This window comes from Leuresthes tenuis, unplaced genomic scaffold, assembly GCF_036924035.1.
Source record: "Leuresthes tenuis unplaced genomic scaffold, fLeuTen1.0.hap1 SCAF_16, whole genome shotgun sequence".
NCBI lineage: Eukaryota > Metazoa > Chordata > Actinopteri > Atheriniformes > Atherinopsidae > Leuresthes > Leuresthes tenuis.
The window spans coordinates 9,238,625-9,255,884 of NW_027325370.1; the positions used below are offsets into that span (position 1 = coordinate 9,238,625).

A 17,260-nucleotide genomic window follows, 5' to 3' on the forward strand; every position below is an offset into this window, starting at 1 on the left:
TATTTCAGGTAGAGAGAGAGTTTTGTGTATTGACCTAATGGCTTTGTTTTTGGAAGCTGTTTCTGAAGACATCCTTCTGTGCCCCCGCTGGTCTGTGCTGTCAGTCGGAAACCTCAGAGCTGTCTTATCTGTCACTCTAATCTATTTGTGTTGGTTTTTCCTCAGTGTTGGCACGTCTCTCTGTGTGGCATAGTGATTAGTGTAGCTGGAGGATGTAGGGCAGCAGTATGAATACATTTCCTCCCCTCTCACACTCATTTAGGCTACCAGTTGAAGTTGAGCTGATGGATAGGCTCGTTAAGCTGATGGGCAGATTGCAGAGGAAAAGTGGGGATATTTGATTGTGGTATATCAGTGAAAGTGATACATGATTGAGTGCTTAGATATTAGAATTTCAAGAGTGCTTTAAACAGTAGGCAAAAATCCCTTTTTTTCCCTCCTCCAGTAAATCTTTTTACTGCATGCATCTGATTGGGGGAAAAAATAAATATAAATGACATGTAGCTCTCCTCCCCCCCCCTGCTGCAGCTCAACTCTGTTTTGTGAAGATGGGTATTTGGAGACATGTACATGAGACAGATATTCTCCAGAACAAATCAGCCATAAATATTTCCCCAGTATGTTTTTATACCGCTTATGATCCCAGCTTGACTTTGGGGGTAAAATTTCCAATTCAACAGTATTAATACACCAAAAATATTCAACTGTCATTCCCTCACCAGAGGTGAAAGACTCCAGAAATCCTTTCAAATCAGACATGATATTCACTCTATAAAGAAGCTGCTTACAGATCTAAAGACCAATTCAATTAAGTGCCTTGACTGTAGTCGCACTGTTTGCCAGCGCATAGCTCACATTCTCCTGCCTCAGTTATCAATGACACATTAACAGAGGTCCTTCACTGGCTCCCGCACGATTGCAATTTTCTGGACTTCCTCATTAAGAAGAAAGAGGAAGGGTGACAATGGACAACCCTGGCATCCCCCTCCCCCTCCCCAGAGCCATATCAAAACATGATGCCTCGTAGAGCGGCCAGAGCTGATGAAATAGCAGTCAGCTTTGCTTCAGCCAGACATACATGGCAAACCCAGAGGTGCTGTGTTATGAAGTAGCTGGTATTAGGCTGCAAAATGAGTCCCTGCTCGTAAACCTCCTAGATAATAGAGGCCTTGCATTGTTGTGCGGCCCCCTCAGGGACATTTGGAGAGCCCACAAATAGTGAGTGGAGGGGGATTTGGGCGTCTTTAGAGATAGAGAAGAGGCTTAGACCGTGTGGATCACAGAGGATGTTCCTTTTTGTGGCTTGAAGGGCCTTTAGACCATTGGACAGGGAATACATTTGATCAGTTTGTATTGCAGAAAGAAAGTATGGACTCGTGTTGTTAGCCCAATGAGAGTTAGCGAAATGTCTTAGTTTATCTTTTCAGATGGTGATACGTCAGAGCACTCACTGTCATTTTGCGTGAGAATCTGCTCTTGTGCTGCTGTGATTTGCTTCAAACCACAAGAGTCTCTGTGCAGGTTTACATGTTTATGTTGGAAAGCCCCACGCTATGCCTTTTTTCTTTTTTCTTTCAAACATGACTTTTACCTACTAAACCAACCCCGGATGTTGGCTAAAAATAGTGTTTGTGAACTCAGCTTTAGCAGCAGAAAAAAAGAAAGATGTGGTTATCATCAGCAAATCAGCAAAAACAAGTGGAGCAGACAAATGTCTCTGCCCTTCCAATGTGAACTAAAACAGAGAGGATAAAGCAAGCAAGGATAGCGCCAGGTAAGACAAAGCAGGCAGGGTGTGGAGACCGCTGAGGAGCCCTTATGAAGTGGCCTACCCCTCGCCTCCAGCTGAGCCTTTCATTGGGCTGTTGTTTCTAGGGAGCTTGGATGGCAGCTTAGATTAGATCGCACTGAGTAATGGATTCGAGCTGACAAAAACCTGCTGCAGCTCAAAATCACCACAGCAAGGATGCGTACTCTGCCGAGGATCTGGCTGGTTTATTCAGATCAATTTGTGTCGCCCTCATTGTTAATAACCCTGTGTATATTCATGCTAACATTGTTCTCCTCTAATCTGTATTCACGCGAGTATTTCATTCAATCCCTTTCTAAAGCCGGCCCTAAATCCTTGCCAATCACATTTTGCCTCTTCATAATTCTCCAATTGAATATGCCATGAATGACTTTTCAGTCTTTCCCTAATCTGAGTGGATCCCTGCGTTTGTCATATTGTTGTTACATTTTTATCTGCATTTAAATGTAGGAAATGTGTACATCTTGTGCAATATTTGTAATCGTTTCCCTAAATTTGACACGATGTGTATAAATTCTACGGTGTTATCGCGCCGTATAGGTTCTCAAGCAAAGCATGAAAATTTGAGAATTTATCCAATGACAAGTTTTGATTGGACCTACAGAGATGAGCATGGATTTAGTTGAATGTGGGAGTGATTGGAATGAATAAAACATACCTCTTAAAAGGCTGTTCAGGAGACAGAGCGTAGGAAAATAAAGCTGCCTTTAGTAACTGAAACCTGCTGTGTGGTCATTGTGGGGGATGATGTGTTAATCGAGCCACAAACTGTGTAGTTTTTCAAGCCAGAGGTCTTATTATAGCTGGCACGCAAAAGAGAAATGTATTTGAGCTTGGCCCCGCTGGCTGCTAGCCCTTGACTCTGTTGCGCTAATGTAAATGGTGGATTAGGTGCCGTTAGCTGGGACCCCCTCAACCCCCTCTCCAGCCTCTTCCCCCTCCTTTGCTTTTCCATTAAGACAGCTGGTATCTTTCAAAGGGTCCTGGCCCAGTGATTGATGTGTAATAGCTCCAAGCCTCACCTGCCCCCTCACAGCGGTATTCATCGGCCAGGCAGTCAGAGCTGCTTTCCACTAAGCACTTTGTTTTTCGGGTAGTGAGTGGAGGGCCATCGCCCTCGCTTTCTCTTTGTATCTCACATTCTGTACTTCATTGTCTCCCCCCTCAGCCATCGATACGACGACTTTTCATCGCCACGGAGTGGGTACTTCAAACTCACTCCCTGCTTTTTACTCACTCAATTTGCTCAACCTCCATTACTGAATGAGACCACACTGCCGGTAGAAATGTTGGTATTGCTGTTGCATTACAAAAAATTATTATATGAGCAGGTGCCTGCGTCCGTACGAGGATCTATTTTTCCTTTTATGGTTAAAAAATACAATTGACAAAAGCTTCAGAAAGGTAATTGGAGATTCAGAAATCGGAATGAGGCAGTTACGTAAAGTGTATCCAGATGCAAACTAATAGCACCTAGATTGTAAAGATCCTTACCGGGGTTTAACATCTGCCCCAAACATCAAAGGGGTATGGGTCAACCCTCCATTTGCTACAGTTTAGAGTCCTCGTTGGTTTCACTGGAAGGGGCTTATGTTACTGATTAAAGGACAGAAGAGGTGCTTAGCTTATACACAGATTCTTGCAGCCCCCAGGATTAGAGCTGTGCTATCAAATGGTGCCGTGAGGAATGTTTTCATACGCCTCACACCTCCAAGACCTGCTGCTGGATGTGGACAGCCAGAGTCTGAAATGGACACCTGGCAAGTGTACAATGTAGATCGATTTTTATTTTTAGTAATAAATCTGTGAAGGCTTTCAGCCACATTGACGGGTAAATGTATCAAGAGTAATTTATACTAATAATTTTTAAAAAACTGGATCTCTGCTTCATTTTGGGGCCATTTACAGGATGTGTTGCAGCTGTTCTGTGATATTGACATTTTTTGTGAAACCCAGAACCCCAACCAAGCAGCAAACGCTAGCCAATGAGAGGCAGAGCAGGAGCGGGACTTTACCGACTGCAAATAGAGAGGGTGATTGCAATAAAGAGCCAGAAGTGTGATGAGGGGGTTTGAATTGATAATGATCAAAGATCTTCAATGTGGCTTTTATATTTCATAATTATGTGTATTAGATATGAATAAGTTCAGTAGAGTGTTGACATTACCTCAAAGGTTAAATAAGCATCTAAAGTTAACATGATACCTTATTATCACTGTTAGATAAAGTGTGGGGGGGTATGTGAGTGGGGGAAAAAGTGCCTGGTATTTTGGCCAGAAAAATGTGCTGGCTGGTGGATTTTCTCATGAACCCATAGCCATTGAGTCAGAAAGTTAATTTCGGACACGAGGCACAGGAGGGGCCACACTGTGTCTTTTCACACCTTCTTAGGTATGTAATGGTGGCGGGTGTGTGTGTCCTTGCACAAACACGCCCGTTAAAATGCTCCAGAGCGCTTTCATCATCTGTGTTCACTAATGTGTTCTTGTGTGTCTATGCCGGCAGCCCAGTGGTCGCCGTGGTAACTCATCATTAGGTGATTAATGGGGCTGTGACGAGGCTGCAGTTTAATCAGGCCCGGTGTTTGTGTTGAAGCCGACGACAAGAACAGCTGCCCTGTCAGTTGGTGTCTGCTCATGAGATGACAGCACCCGCTGCTGAGGAGTGCCGTTGTCAAACAGCACTTCGGTTTGAGCCAAAAACATTTTTTCCACCTTCCACTTTCTCTCTCTGTTCTTCGCCTCATTGTCTTCTCGCTCCTCCATTAAATACTTGTTCACCAGCTGACATGCGGTTCAGTTTTTTTACTCAGCAGTGGTTCTGGCTTTACCTGGCTCAATTTCTTTCCCTCGCTCATTCATCACTTCCCCTCTTCCTCCGTGCTTTCATGACCATGGTAACGCGGGTGCTGATTGCCTGGTCTGATCCCTCTTGGGGCTGTAATAACTATTTCTAGTTAATTTGCTGCCGGGGGGTGTAGGGGCTGAACACTGGCAGTAAAGGAGTAGCCTCCTTTGTGGGCGCTCAGTGTAGTGCTTCAGCTATGCCCACTTCACCCTTTCTGGAGGATTTCTTCATGGCATGAGAAAGTGGTGGCTGGGTGAAGATAGCTGTAAGTGGCAGCAGACTCGGCATGGTAAATGACTGACTCTGCCTCCTCCCTCTCCCCTCCCTTACCCAGCGAATTGCTAGATTCTTCCCTCCAGAGCTGTCACTTCGAATTATCACTTTGGTGACTGTCAGCCAGGGCAGAGGGTTGGGGTGCGGTGCAGTCCAATAAGCCAGAGTACACACACACACGCACTCTGGGATGAGCAGAATATTGAGCCTGGTGTCATCACAAATCGTGTGCCGAGAAGCTAGCCAGTTAAGACTGCCATTGAGCTTGATGCTACACATTTCCTCTGGCCTTACAAGCCAGATTCCTACTTTTTGTGCCAAGAAAAAAACCCAACAAAGCTCTTGACATATTATCACAGTGAAACTTCTGCATGGTGTGAGCCTTTTCGTCAATATGTAGCTACCATATTCGGTAACATAGCTTGCAGCACTTGCCTTTTTTATTCTCTCCTTTACTCTTTAAAACTGCTTCACCACCTCTCTGAGAGAATGGAAATATGTTTCAAAGAGGAACCTAGAAAGTTTGTTCTTTGATAAAACTGCTAAGTTCTCTCCAGAGCATTCACGGTTGTGTCGGGGATTGCTGAGAATTACAGCTGCCTCATCTCTAGGAGCTCATCTTGTTTTTCTCACTCACAAGAGATAGAAAATAACTCTTTTTACCATGAATATGTAGCTTTTTACCTAAAGGTTATTAAATTATACTAATTGTCCTTTTTTTTATGTATCCACAGCTTTTCTGAAACACTGGGGTTGTTGGTGTGGCCAAATTTTCCCTGGATTTGACTGGTAAATTCAGAAGACTGAAGCCCAGGCTCACAGTCTACCTTTCACGGAGGCCCAGCCGTGAGAGGACTGAGGAAGGCACGTGGCGGATCATGACGGCCGACAAAGAGAAGGAAAGGGAGAAAGAGAGGGACAGGGACAGAGACCGGGACAAAAGAGAGGCCGGTAAGTCTCGCCGGCAGGACGGAGACCGAGGCGACCGTGAAAGTGAGAGCTCCAGGCCCCGGCGCAGCTGCACGCTGGAGGGCGGGGCCAAGAACTATGCAGAGAGCGAGCACAGCGAGGATGAGGACAACGACAATGGCAGCACCGGCGGGGGCAGCGGAACGGCCGAGGAGGCTGGCAAGAAGGGCAAAAAGAAGATGCCGAAGAAGAAGTCACGCTACGAGCGCACAGAGAATGGAGAGATCACTTCCTTCATTACAGAAGACGATGTTGTTTACAGACCCGGAGGTGAGTCCTGTCTTTTTTAGTTGTGTTACCAGTTGGGCCGACACTGCTAATGGCAGTGAACACGCAACTGTCTCCATCAGTGGACTTCACCTGTTAAAGTATCTCAAGTACAACTTTTTAACATCTCACGTGCACATCAGGCTTTGTACTCACTAAGCTTAGTTTAGGAAAATAATGATAAAACCTTAATTGGTCGACAACTGATCGTTCTTAAAGAGCCAGCGTCTCTGTTGCAGTTAGCTGCAGAGGGATTGCAGACTCTCAAAAGTATCAACTCTCTAACAGCAGAAACACTCCCCCAGGCTAGAGGCCGATGCATCATGCAATCAATTCCATGACCCACTCAGAGCTTTGTCTTGAGCTAAGTCAATAAAGCAAAGTGGTGCTTCACTGGATGATGTGATCGTGACGACAGCCATGATAATGATTTCATCCTAACACCGTCTGACTCGCTGAAAATATGCCGTCTCCTCTGGGGCCAAAACGTACTCCAGTTTCCTGGAGATGAGATTTTTGAGCTGCGGTATCATGTCTTGATTGAATCAGATGACCGAGGATGAAAGGAGAACAAACCTTTTCCATTGCTGTAAACACAGCCTCGCATTCACGTGCTATTTATAAACTAGTCTTATTACAGGTGAGAATGTCAACTGTTAGTGACAGAAGGAAACCAGACGTACTCATTTCCTCTCCTGCTGCTCGGTGCCATTCGTCTTGCAGTGAAATCATTGCCACTGTGTCGTTCAATTTATCTAGGAACTAGCAAAAGGTCAAGTAGTGGAAGGGGATTCTCACACTGCTTAAGAATTTAATTGGAAGACTTAAGAAATTAGAGACAGTGTTTTTCTTTATCTTCCTCTTCTGTAACTGCCTTAGTGTAGACCCATCCGCACAAATGTTCAGCGCACCGTGCAGCAGAGGAATGACATTTAACTTTGGTGGAGTGCAGTTTCTAATAAGCATTGTCTGTTGATTTTTGACTACCCTGCTGTAGGAGTCAGCCTTATTCAGTAAGACAGTTAAAAATGGATCCATCATGTGTCTCTTTATCTGCAGGTTGGTGCTCCTGTCAGTTTCAGTTCAGTGTGACTTAGTGGGGCTGGTAAGCTACAAGGTGAAACTTATTTCAAGGCTTTGCTCATTCTTGCAGCCCCGAGCACAGCACTTTCACCCAGGCGCCAACTTTACATCACTGACCATCAGAGTTGGACCTGGCGAATATGATGAACTGCTGCTGAGTCTTCTGACGCAGCTTTGAATACAATTCACACCCTCAAAAACATAAATGCTAGATGCTTTTTTGTCCAGTAAGAGACGCTATAATCAACCATGCAGACCGTGACGTGAAAAGGAGAAAAGGCTAATAGGGGTTTCATTTGCATATATTTTTATTTATATTTTTTTATTAAAATGGAATCGGCGAATTCCATCCTTGAAGCGTTCAAAAGATGTAAAGTTGACCATCTCAGCTGATTAACTCTGTCCGATATTTTGGGCCTCCAACCGAGCGAACAGCGCAGCCAGCGTCTGGTTGATGTGGAATATTTATGCTTCCCGTCTTCTCCTTCAATTAGTTTGACAGCTTTAGAGGAGCTTGAATGTCACAACCCACACTTACCATGAGGGCTGGAGCTGTTAGATCAGTTTAGATTAGGAATGAGCCTCGACTCAGTCATGACAGCCTCAGCACCCGTACACTCATTTGTAATTTACCTCCCGGTGTCAACATGGAAGATCCTCCACCTTACCAACCGACTTCCTGCTGTCTCCTCTCCTTATTGTTCAAGAGATAAGTCGTGTGTGTGTGCTTATTTTCCTCCTCCTGCTTGGTCATTGGTGGCAGCCTTCTTGTAATCAGATTTGATGTGTGCAGCTTAGGCAGGCACAAAGCCTGCAATGGATTATGTTTTACTAAATGTTAAATCCCTTTATAGCCGTCTAGTGACACACAATATGTAAAACTGACCACCCTCAGAGAGGGATTTGCACCACCCGATACATGGAGAGAGGAGGGCTGTGATGGAGAGCAGTACAGAAACCGAAATAGATTCTAGACCAGTTGCTGTTTTGATTGCTTTTGTCGCAGGGGGCTTTAGAAACATACAGATCTGTGTCATCACATAAGAAATAACAGGGAAGCCAGTAGTGAAACCCTAACAGTTTCCAGCCACCCTTCAATCTCTCTGCTTAGCCTTTCTATCCCTTGAAAATGGGTTCAGGCAGCTTAGAGCACATCGATTGGGTGGGGAACGGTGGAAAGGGAAGTGCAAGTGGCCAATAGGTGGGCCTGCAGCTAACTCAAGCATTGCTGCTGTGTCCGGGGCTATTTGTATGGTCCGCTGCCGGGGCAAACAGCCCAGTGCAGGGCAAACAGACACACCAGATCGATCTGTACCTTGTGGCTGAGCCTACACCACTTCTCTAGGCCTGGCTCAACAGCTCCAAGCCTGTTCTTTACACTCATCCACCCCCACCTCAGAGTATAGATCCTCTCTTTAGAGATTATACTCACTGCCAGAGGGGATCAATATGAGACGTCCTTAAAAGCATGGAGACACAAAAAAAATTCAGTACTCAGTATGTATATATGTATATGGACACATATATACATAGTGTGCTGATAACCAGTATTTATGAACACTGCCTGACCACCACTTGCATTGAACTGAGCAAATGATCTGGGCTTGCATTAGTTGGTCAGGTCTATGTTGAGCAACATTATGTGCCCTGAAAAACGAGGTCAGCTGATTATCCAAACAAACTGAATGACCAAGTTTTTCCATCCAATAGTTTTTGTTTTTTCTTCCCTGATGTCACGGGCATATTCTGGGATGGATGGTGTCAGGATTCATCGGGGTCAATTAGTAGAAAGAGTTGTTCAGGGAGCATGAAGCATCGTTTTCACACTTGCACTGGCTACCACAGAGCCCAGATGTTAACCCCACTGAAAATCTTTGTGCCGAATAGTGAATACGAGGAAGACTTTAATCGCTTTAATCAAAGTCAAATTTGATTTGCATTGTATATGTTTCTAGTCTCTGATAAACACACTCCAACACAGAGCAGCTCGGTTTGTCTCACACTCAATACCATCCCCAGTGCTCATCCCCTTCTCTCCACTGCAGCAGGACTGTGCTTGTCGCTGGTGGCTGACTGCCATTGCGTGTCTCCTTCCTTCCTAACTGACTGACTAAGCTGACTGGCGAGTTTAAAATGGAGACCCCTCCCATTACACAGTCTCACACACACACTTCTGCCCTTCTACTTAAGTGTATGTCATGCAACATAGTGGCCTCATTATCACACCAAAGAGCAGACTTGCTTAATTTCGGTCATTTCCTCGTAGAAAGTGATCATTTCTTGGGTGAGTGCCGTGCAGAATTCATAGAAAATAGAGGCTAGACTGAGGAAAAAAAACATTGTTTATAAGTGTGTAGGAAGTTGTTGATGTGGACGCATGGCACTTTTTGCTGCAACCACAGCAGGGAGTGTGTGTGTGTGTGTGTGTGTGTGTGTGTGTGTGTGTGTGTGTGTGTGTGTGTCTTGTGCATGCACAGCAGGACTGTCTGTCTGACACACACAAAGGGCTCAATAACCAGTCCATCTCCTTTTGTCAAATTTAGGACTAACTGTTGGCCTTATTAGATTAGCTAGATTAGATTCAACTTTATTGTCATTGCACTGAGTACCGAGACAACAAAAGCAGTTTAGCATCTAACCAGAAGTGCAAAGAAGCAGAAAGCGTTGAGTATGTTCATGTGCAGTAAGAGCAGAATGCTAATAAACTGTGTAAACATGACTATATACAGTATGTACAGTTCATATATATATACTGTGTATACTATACACAAACGTCATTCATTATGCTTTAGAGAAGAAACGTTCGTTTTTAAAATCTGGAGCAAGTATGAGAAGCCAGTAAAATGTGGTTTCAGTAAATGTTGGATTGGCATATTAGCATAGCACATCTCCTGTGTTGCAAAGGTTTGCTGTCGATCACTTAGCAACCTCTAGTTGAGTTTATATAAGGGACAAGTCCTGGGAGTCATTTCCTGTTGAAACATGGCAGTGTGAATCTGTAGCCTGTCGTAAACTGAACAGATCTATTTTTAAAAAGGCCCTCTCTGCTCTACTGTCTCTCCCCACGCTGGAGACTCTGGGAAAAGGACTTTTTAGTGAAATCCAACCACCTGCCGACTGCTAAATGAGAAAGCGTGGGCTAGCCGGGAGGGGTGGGGGGGTGGTGGGGGCTGTGTTGTCAAAGAGCCTCTGTTCTCCCCCAGGAGCTCAGTCAGCTGTAGGCCTGCCCTTATTGTAGAGAGCTGATGGTATCGCTTGCCAGGTATTTCCCATTGCTTTTCCAGCGAGAAGAAGAAAGACTTGTTGTGTTGATGGAGGGGAATAGAGGGAGGAAAGCCGAGGGAGAATCGAGTGTCCTTGCACCTTTAGGCCTTGACTGCTTGTAACGCCACCCCACTGGGAAGGACCCAACAGGAAGTGGGACAAAGCAGCCTTGGCCATCAACTGGTCTTGATCACTGAGCTGCTGGAGTCTGTGGTGAATCAGTTGTAACACCAGTCTCCTTCTTTCTTCCAAGCTGTCTTTGTCTTTATTTGCCCTCTAGTCACCTCACACCACTGTGCTTCCATTATTACATTCCTTGTGCTATTTAATTTTAGGATCAGTAGACTAGAGGGAGGAGTAGCTTTTCGTTTTTTCTTTTTTTTTAAAGCCACACACTCCTTTGCAGTGTGTGTGTGTGTGTGTGTGTGCTTTTTCAGCTTGTGCCCAGCGCCACTTTTAACAATGCAGGTGCATCCTGCCTCATGGTTAACTCTACCCACCTGCAAACATGACTTAAACAAACACTCCCTTTTGATTTAATAAGCTTGTCTCATATCCTAAAATATTCACCCCCTTTCCTGCAGCACTGTTTACAAAACACTGGCATATATGACCGCGTTCACAATGTCACTTGCTCATTGTTGCTAGCTCGTAAAAGAAAGCCGCTCTGATATTATCTAAGATCTCCCCCTCCCTCCCCTCTGCTGGAATGCTGCAGCAAATTAAACTGCATCTTATTTGCTTGATACCGAGAGAATAACACATGGCTGTTTTGCTGAGGGTAGGTGTGTTTTAGATTAGACATGCTTGGCAGCCTCAACAGAATAGCAGGCTGAACAAAGAGCTACAGCTGCAAAAAATTATTTTGTGTCTGTCACGAGGTTATAACAGTCAATATGCAATTACTAAAACTCAGCGGTAATGGTGTGATTTGAGGAACGGTGTCCCAACAGAATCAGGTTTCAGTGAGTTGTTCGTTCGGGTGTGAGGAACTGTACTCGGTAGCTTCACCATTATCTCCTTTTGTCAAAGTGTTGAGCTCCTAGCCTTTGTGTGGCATATGGCAGTCAGAAATAGACTGTACAGCAGTACGTTAAACTTACAGCTGAGAGCACCCATTTACAAATGCCCTGCTGAGGTCTCCATTCTAATACAGTGAAGACTACATTCATGCTGCTAAGACTAGCCACAACCCCCCCCTCCAAAAAAAAAAAAAAATGAAAATCAGCCCATCCCCCATAAAGACCCCCAGCACTGTTAAAACCCTCTCATCCCTCCCCTTTCCACCTCTCCACTTGAGCAAGGAGACCCACTTCCAAATGCACAAAATGGCAGGAATGTTTAACAAGCCAGGCAGACCCTTGAGGAACTGGGTTGCCCATTTCAGCCCCTGCCCCTCCTTCCCCTTCCCCTTTATCCCACACAGGCTCCCTGAGCTCAAATGCCTTCTTTTCATTCAAAAGGCAGAGTCTGAAGCGTTAACTTGGATTTAACTTTCGTGTTATAGTCACTCTCACAGAAATACCCTTGAGATGAAGACTTTTAGTGCCCAAAATGAATTCCGAAATATGCTTTTGACGTTCGAAGAACAGACTCGCATGCTGTCTGTGAATGATTAAACTAGATCCCTGTCCCCCCTCTCTTCACCACCACCACCTATCTTTTTCACTCTCTCTGTCGGTTCTTTTTGCCCGTTGATGTGCTCATGGGTGTAGACACTGAGATCTGGCCTTTCTAAATGAATTTGCCGCCAAGGTGAGAGGATACTAAACCCTAATTCCCCCGATTTGACTCTTTCGAAACATGTCATCTCATTCAGATTAGTCTCTTTTGTTCTCTGCCCTCCCCCCACTCCCTCCATCCTGCTCCCTCCTCCTCTCCAACTCGCTTTGCTGTGTCTCTCAACACACACACACACACACACAGCCGGCGTTACTCACAGATCACACAATAGCACTGATGGATATTTTCATTCATGTTATCTTGTAAATGACTTCCAGGGATGGTGTAGAGGTGGAGGGAGGAAAAAGAGGGACAGGGGGAAAAGTGGGAAGAGGGCAGTAGTGAGAGAGATATAATGCGTCACTCAGACCCAGTGTGGGCGATAAACTCCCCCTCCCTCCATTTAGAACAGCTCATTCAGCTCACAGCAGATAACAAGCCCACCCTGGGGTTAGACACACACACAGAACCACTCAAAAAACAAAGCCTGTGATGTCAGAGGCGCACTTGTACACACCAGCCCCTCTACAAATAGTATCTTGGGTGTCAGAGCCATTTAATATCTTTGCCACCCCTCTTTTCCTCTGCAAGCGGTAAGATAAACCACAGCCAGATCGATAACTGTGTTGACACAAACAAATAAATAACAGATGATGGCGGTGTCAGTCATTGAAAAAAGGTAACTGCCGATCTTTTGTCAGGCAGAATGAGGCTTAGTGCTCGTCCTTGGAAAGGCTCGGCTTGTGTTTTGGTGACACGAGGTTGTGTTGTCAGTGTAAATCTTACCTTTGGTGGCTTTTTTGTGTGCAAGCAGCAAAATGATGTCCTCCCTCATGAATGTGCGTACGTTTTAATGGTAGCAGAAGTGCCGCACTCGGTTGCAACAAAACTGTAGTAGAAAACACACCCTGAGGCCAAAAGCCTGTTTTATTGCCTCTGTCTGAATAGAAAGTAATGTATGAATGTGTGTTACATCTATTCTTAATCGATTATGGCGGTGTCTTTTGAATACTTTGCCTGTCAGGCAACTGAAGGATCTCATTTGAACCTAACTGCATGTTTGTTTTGCACAGTTTGGACACACACTCGTTTCTGTGTCTCAGCGTTGGTGACTTCTGTGATTTCAAGTCTGTCTTTTCTATAATAAGTCTATTAACACTTGTCTGTGTCCTGAAAGTGCTGTGGCAGGCTTAGCAGTAACTATGAGCCATTTCCCCTGCCGCCTCCTCCTTTTCTTCTCCACAGAAGTGGCTGTGTGTTCTTGTCCTCTGCAGCGTGAATGTTTTTGTTAAGGAGATGAGAGTTCACGACCTGACCATACCACCAGTCACATTCAATTTAACAACACAGCCAGCCAAAGCCACTTCTTCTCACACAATGTTACAGAGCGGCTGCTGACATCATTAAACACCATTTTAAAAATGAATGCAACAAAGGGGCTGGAATAAGTATTTTTTTCTCTCACTTAGGCTAATCCAAAGCTTATTAGACATATGATATATTGGTGCGACTCACGCTCCTCAGTTTTTTTATATAATCATATTAGTTCTAATATTACAGTGTAATGCAGTTCGGTAATACCTGCTTTGACCAGTGCTGCTTTGGAGCCGGTGTTAAACTTGAATTGTGTGAATATATATACACACACACATATATATGTGTATAGCTGGTCTAAAACCACAAACCAGAGTTTTAGACCTTATCCAGACAAGAAGCAATAAAATCAGAGAGCTGTAGTTTGAATGAGAAATTATTGTAGCATTGTCACCTGATTCATCTAATCTAATGAAGCAACTGTGTCCATCAGTGAAAGAAGGGCCGGTGGCATTTGCATTTGTACACAGTTATTGCTCATTTCAATGCCGTGTGATGTTTTTAATGTCGCCACATGTTGTTCGCCACAGTGCTTCTAAATGGTGACGGATGATGCTACGACACCAAACTGCAGGGAACTGTAATGAGTGGAGAACACAACCCATCTCTTTGGACTTTTGTTCTCCACAGTTTTTGATAAACCATAGTGGACCTCAGTGGAAACCATTTGTATGCAGAAGAAAAAAAAACAACTTTATGTGAACATGACGCGGCTCACTTTCCCGTGGAAAAGCACATTTGTTTGAACGTTCACAAGTTGAACCAACTTTGAACTGGCACAAGCACATGAGGGGAGCGCCTGCTTTGTGTTAGCTGAAAAAGGAGTTGATGGGATTTGTCCAAGTGGTGTTGTGGTGTGCAAGAACATTAAGGAAAAGAAAATGATGCTGACTGATGTGGTTTGGTGCAGTTGACAGCTGATGTCAAACGCTGCGGTGTCTTTCTGTCCCGTTGCTTTCGAATGCATTAAAAAAGGGAAAAACTGAAAAGTAATGTCAGCATCACACAGGCTGTGTAAAGATGGGTGGAGAGTGGCGCACACTCCCCTGCTGCCACCCAGGTTTATGTCTGAGTTTATGTCTGCGTTCACAGGCATCATTAGGCTGGGGCCTTAGATCAGCTTGGATCTCAAAACAGAAGAATTTAAAACAGATTTATTCCAATAATCTATTGCACTCACAGAAATGTTTGCTCAAAAACATAAACAGGCTGTGTTTCGAATGTTCTGTGGTTCGTGCTCGCAGCATCGTCTTTCTGCCGCTTTGGAGCTGTATACGTGCTTGTACCAGGCTGTCACACGTACATGTTTCAAGTGTCAACTGTTTCGCGGCCACAATGAATTATGGATCCTTTGCTCTGCTTCGCTAGCGTAGCGTGAAGTGTAAAGTTGAGAAAAGTTGGACTTTTTCCCAAGTAGCGGTGGAGGCTCTAATCAGTCGCATCGCCTCACTAATCGCGTGTCTGATCTCGTTACCTGTAGTTGCTAAAGTTCCAAGCATCAGATTCACCCGCCCACCTGCGAGCGTTAAATCTTTGCATCCGTGTGTGCGTCCTGTCAGGAGCGCTGTTAATGCCTGGCGTTTACATATTTTGCGTGTGAGAGATTATCAGGCAGGTAATTGTTCGGATCGAGTCATTTGCTCAGTGGTGTCGTTGATCTTTGAATATTTTCTTTTTCTCCTCTGGAGCAGTTGATCCTGTAAACACAGCAGTAGAATAGCGCTGCTTCATCTACAAGCACAAGCTGGCGAAGAGGAGGCATCTTTATCCAACTTGCCTGACTTGTGGGTTCTGAAACACTTCTGAGACAAGGCGCACCATTAATCAAAGAAGTATTTCCAAGGAACGCTAATGATTAGGGTGTAGCTGTAAGACAGACTTCATGTCAAACTGGGAAAGTCTTGTTCCTTTAGCTGAATAGTGAAATAACCAAAACCCTGCGTGACTGAGTACTTCCACACAGAAATGCTAACATAGCTGGAAATCCCTCGTGATAAATAGTGCAACAAACAGATGGGACACCATGAGATCAACACAGGTGAAGAAGAGGAGATGAGATGAGGCAGAGTTAATATGGTTTGCTTCAAATCAAAAGCAACCGTTGTTTCACTGTGGAGGCAGATTCTTTGGTCTGGTAAATAAAAAAATAAATAAAAAAAAGACCCTGATAACATTGTTAAAAACATCCAGTACCGCAGGACTACCATCCATGGTGAGGCTTTAATCTAGTTGCTAGGAATAAAAGCTAAGTTTAAGCTTAATGACACTTCAGATTTGACTTTTTATCGCTTGTTTTTAAAAAAATATTTACTTTGTAAAAGCAGGCCTAAGATGACGAGATGGTACATTACTTTATAAATTTGTTTACTCTTGAACAATTTAAAATTGTGCAACTATTGTGCGAAGATCCAGACTTTTCTGGGCTGGGCTGAGCCCCACATGTATTAAGATCCTAACAACGCCCATGTCTGAGTTTGTCCGTGACATTTTCCAAAACTTGTCTTCACTTGACATGTTTTCTTTACATTTCTGATGGTTTTGGGTGTGGTTGTACAGTGTTTCTCTCTTGTATCTTGTATTTTACACTGTGACATGAAAAAAGACATTGTCATTGTTAAGGATGCATAACAGGTTTTATACTTCTTGTAAGTGAATTTTTTCCTAGAACGACAGGAAATAAGCTTTCAAAATTTCCCACCCCCACCGGCAGATTTTGTCCCTCCAGTGTTGACTCCGTGGTGTGATGACTCGGGGCGGGATGAGGTTAAAGTCAGTGTTGCTCACTGGTGTATAAATGGAGTGGAACAATAACATAATTCCCCTTGGGCGTAATGTTTGCTTTGGAAAGGCAACCTTGTAGCGCTCCAAAAGTCTTTAATCCTATTACTCGCATTCCAATTGAATTTGACTCAAGGAGAAAATGTCTTTTCAGCAGAGGTAACGGCACACAAAATCATATATTACTGAGTGTGGCTGCTTGAAAACATGAACGCTTTGATAAGTGCGTGCATCAATTTTGAAACTTTTTGTTTTTTCTTCCTCCTCATTTGCAGATTGTGTGTACATCGAGAGTCGGCGGCCCAATACTCCCTACTTCATTTGTAGCATTCAGGATTTCAAGCTGGTGAGTGGATTTTCACTTCCTGTCTGTCTCTCCCTTTTGTTCTCAGCACAAACCCACCAAAGCCGCCCCATGTCCAATGCTGGAAAATACACCTTTTAAACACACAAGAGAAGAAATTACAGCTGCTACAGCTGCACGTGCATCAAAAAGTCTGTAGAGAGTTTAGTATTGATCCCAGTGACAAACAGTTTGATTTAAAATGACTTTAAATGACTTTGGTTTTGCCATGAGGACAGATAATGTTAGAAAAAAACAGAAGCCCTCTGAGAGCCGGGCTTGTCTGTTACCCACCTTTGAGATCTAATTATTGCAACGTGTTGTGTAATGAAAATATAGATGTTTGTAGATGCACTTAATTGATTTACGAGGGAGACCATGACCAGGTTTAAATTGATTTTTTTTGTTGTTTTTTTTTACAACCTAATGTGGGCAAATTACCTCTTTCCTTGAATAAAGAAATAAATTAGTTTTTAATTTGCTGCTGAGAATGGCTGATTCATCAGGCACACTCAGTTTAGTGAGTTGGT

The 17,260-nt window shown here is 44.1% G+C and overlaps 3 protein-coding genes across 4 annotated transcripts in view; 1 reads left to right on the forward strand and 2 right to left on the reverse strand.

The window, feature by feature from the left end:
• Positions 1-17,260, reverse strand: part of LOC140271377 (uncharacterized) — a 160,849-nt gene that overhangs the window by 132,072 nt on the left and 11,517 nt on the right. The window lies entirely within an intron of this gene.
• spsb1 (splA/ryanodine receptor domain and SOCS box containing 1) overlaps positions 1-17,260 on the reverse strand; it is a 225,925-nt gene that overhangs the window by 112,139 nt on the left and 96,526 nt on the right. The window lies entirely within an intron of this gene.
• Positions 1-17,260, forward strand: part of rerea (arginine-glutamic acid dipeptide (RE) repeats a) — an 88,776-nt gene that overhangs the window by 10,978 nt on the left and 60,538 nt on the right. For both annotated transcript variants that reach the window (XM_072366558.1, XM_072366560.1), the window contains exons 2-3: positions 5,665-6,169; positions 16,663-16,733. In XM_072366558.1, the coding sequence (XP_072222659.1) occupies positions 5,809-6,169; positions 16,663-16,733 (432 nt within the window). In that variant the 5' untranslated portion in view covers positions 5,665-5,808. The remainder of the gene's footprint in view (positions 1-5,664; positions 6,170-16,662; positions 16,734-17,260) is intronic.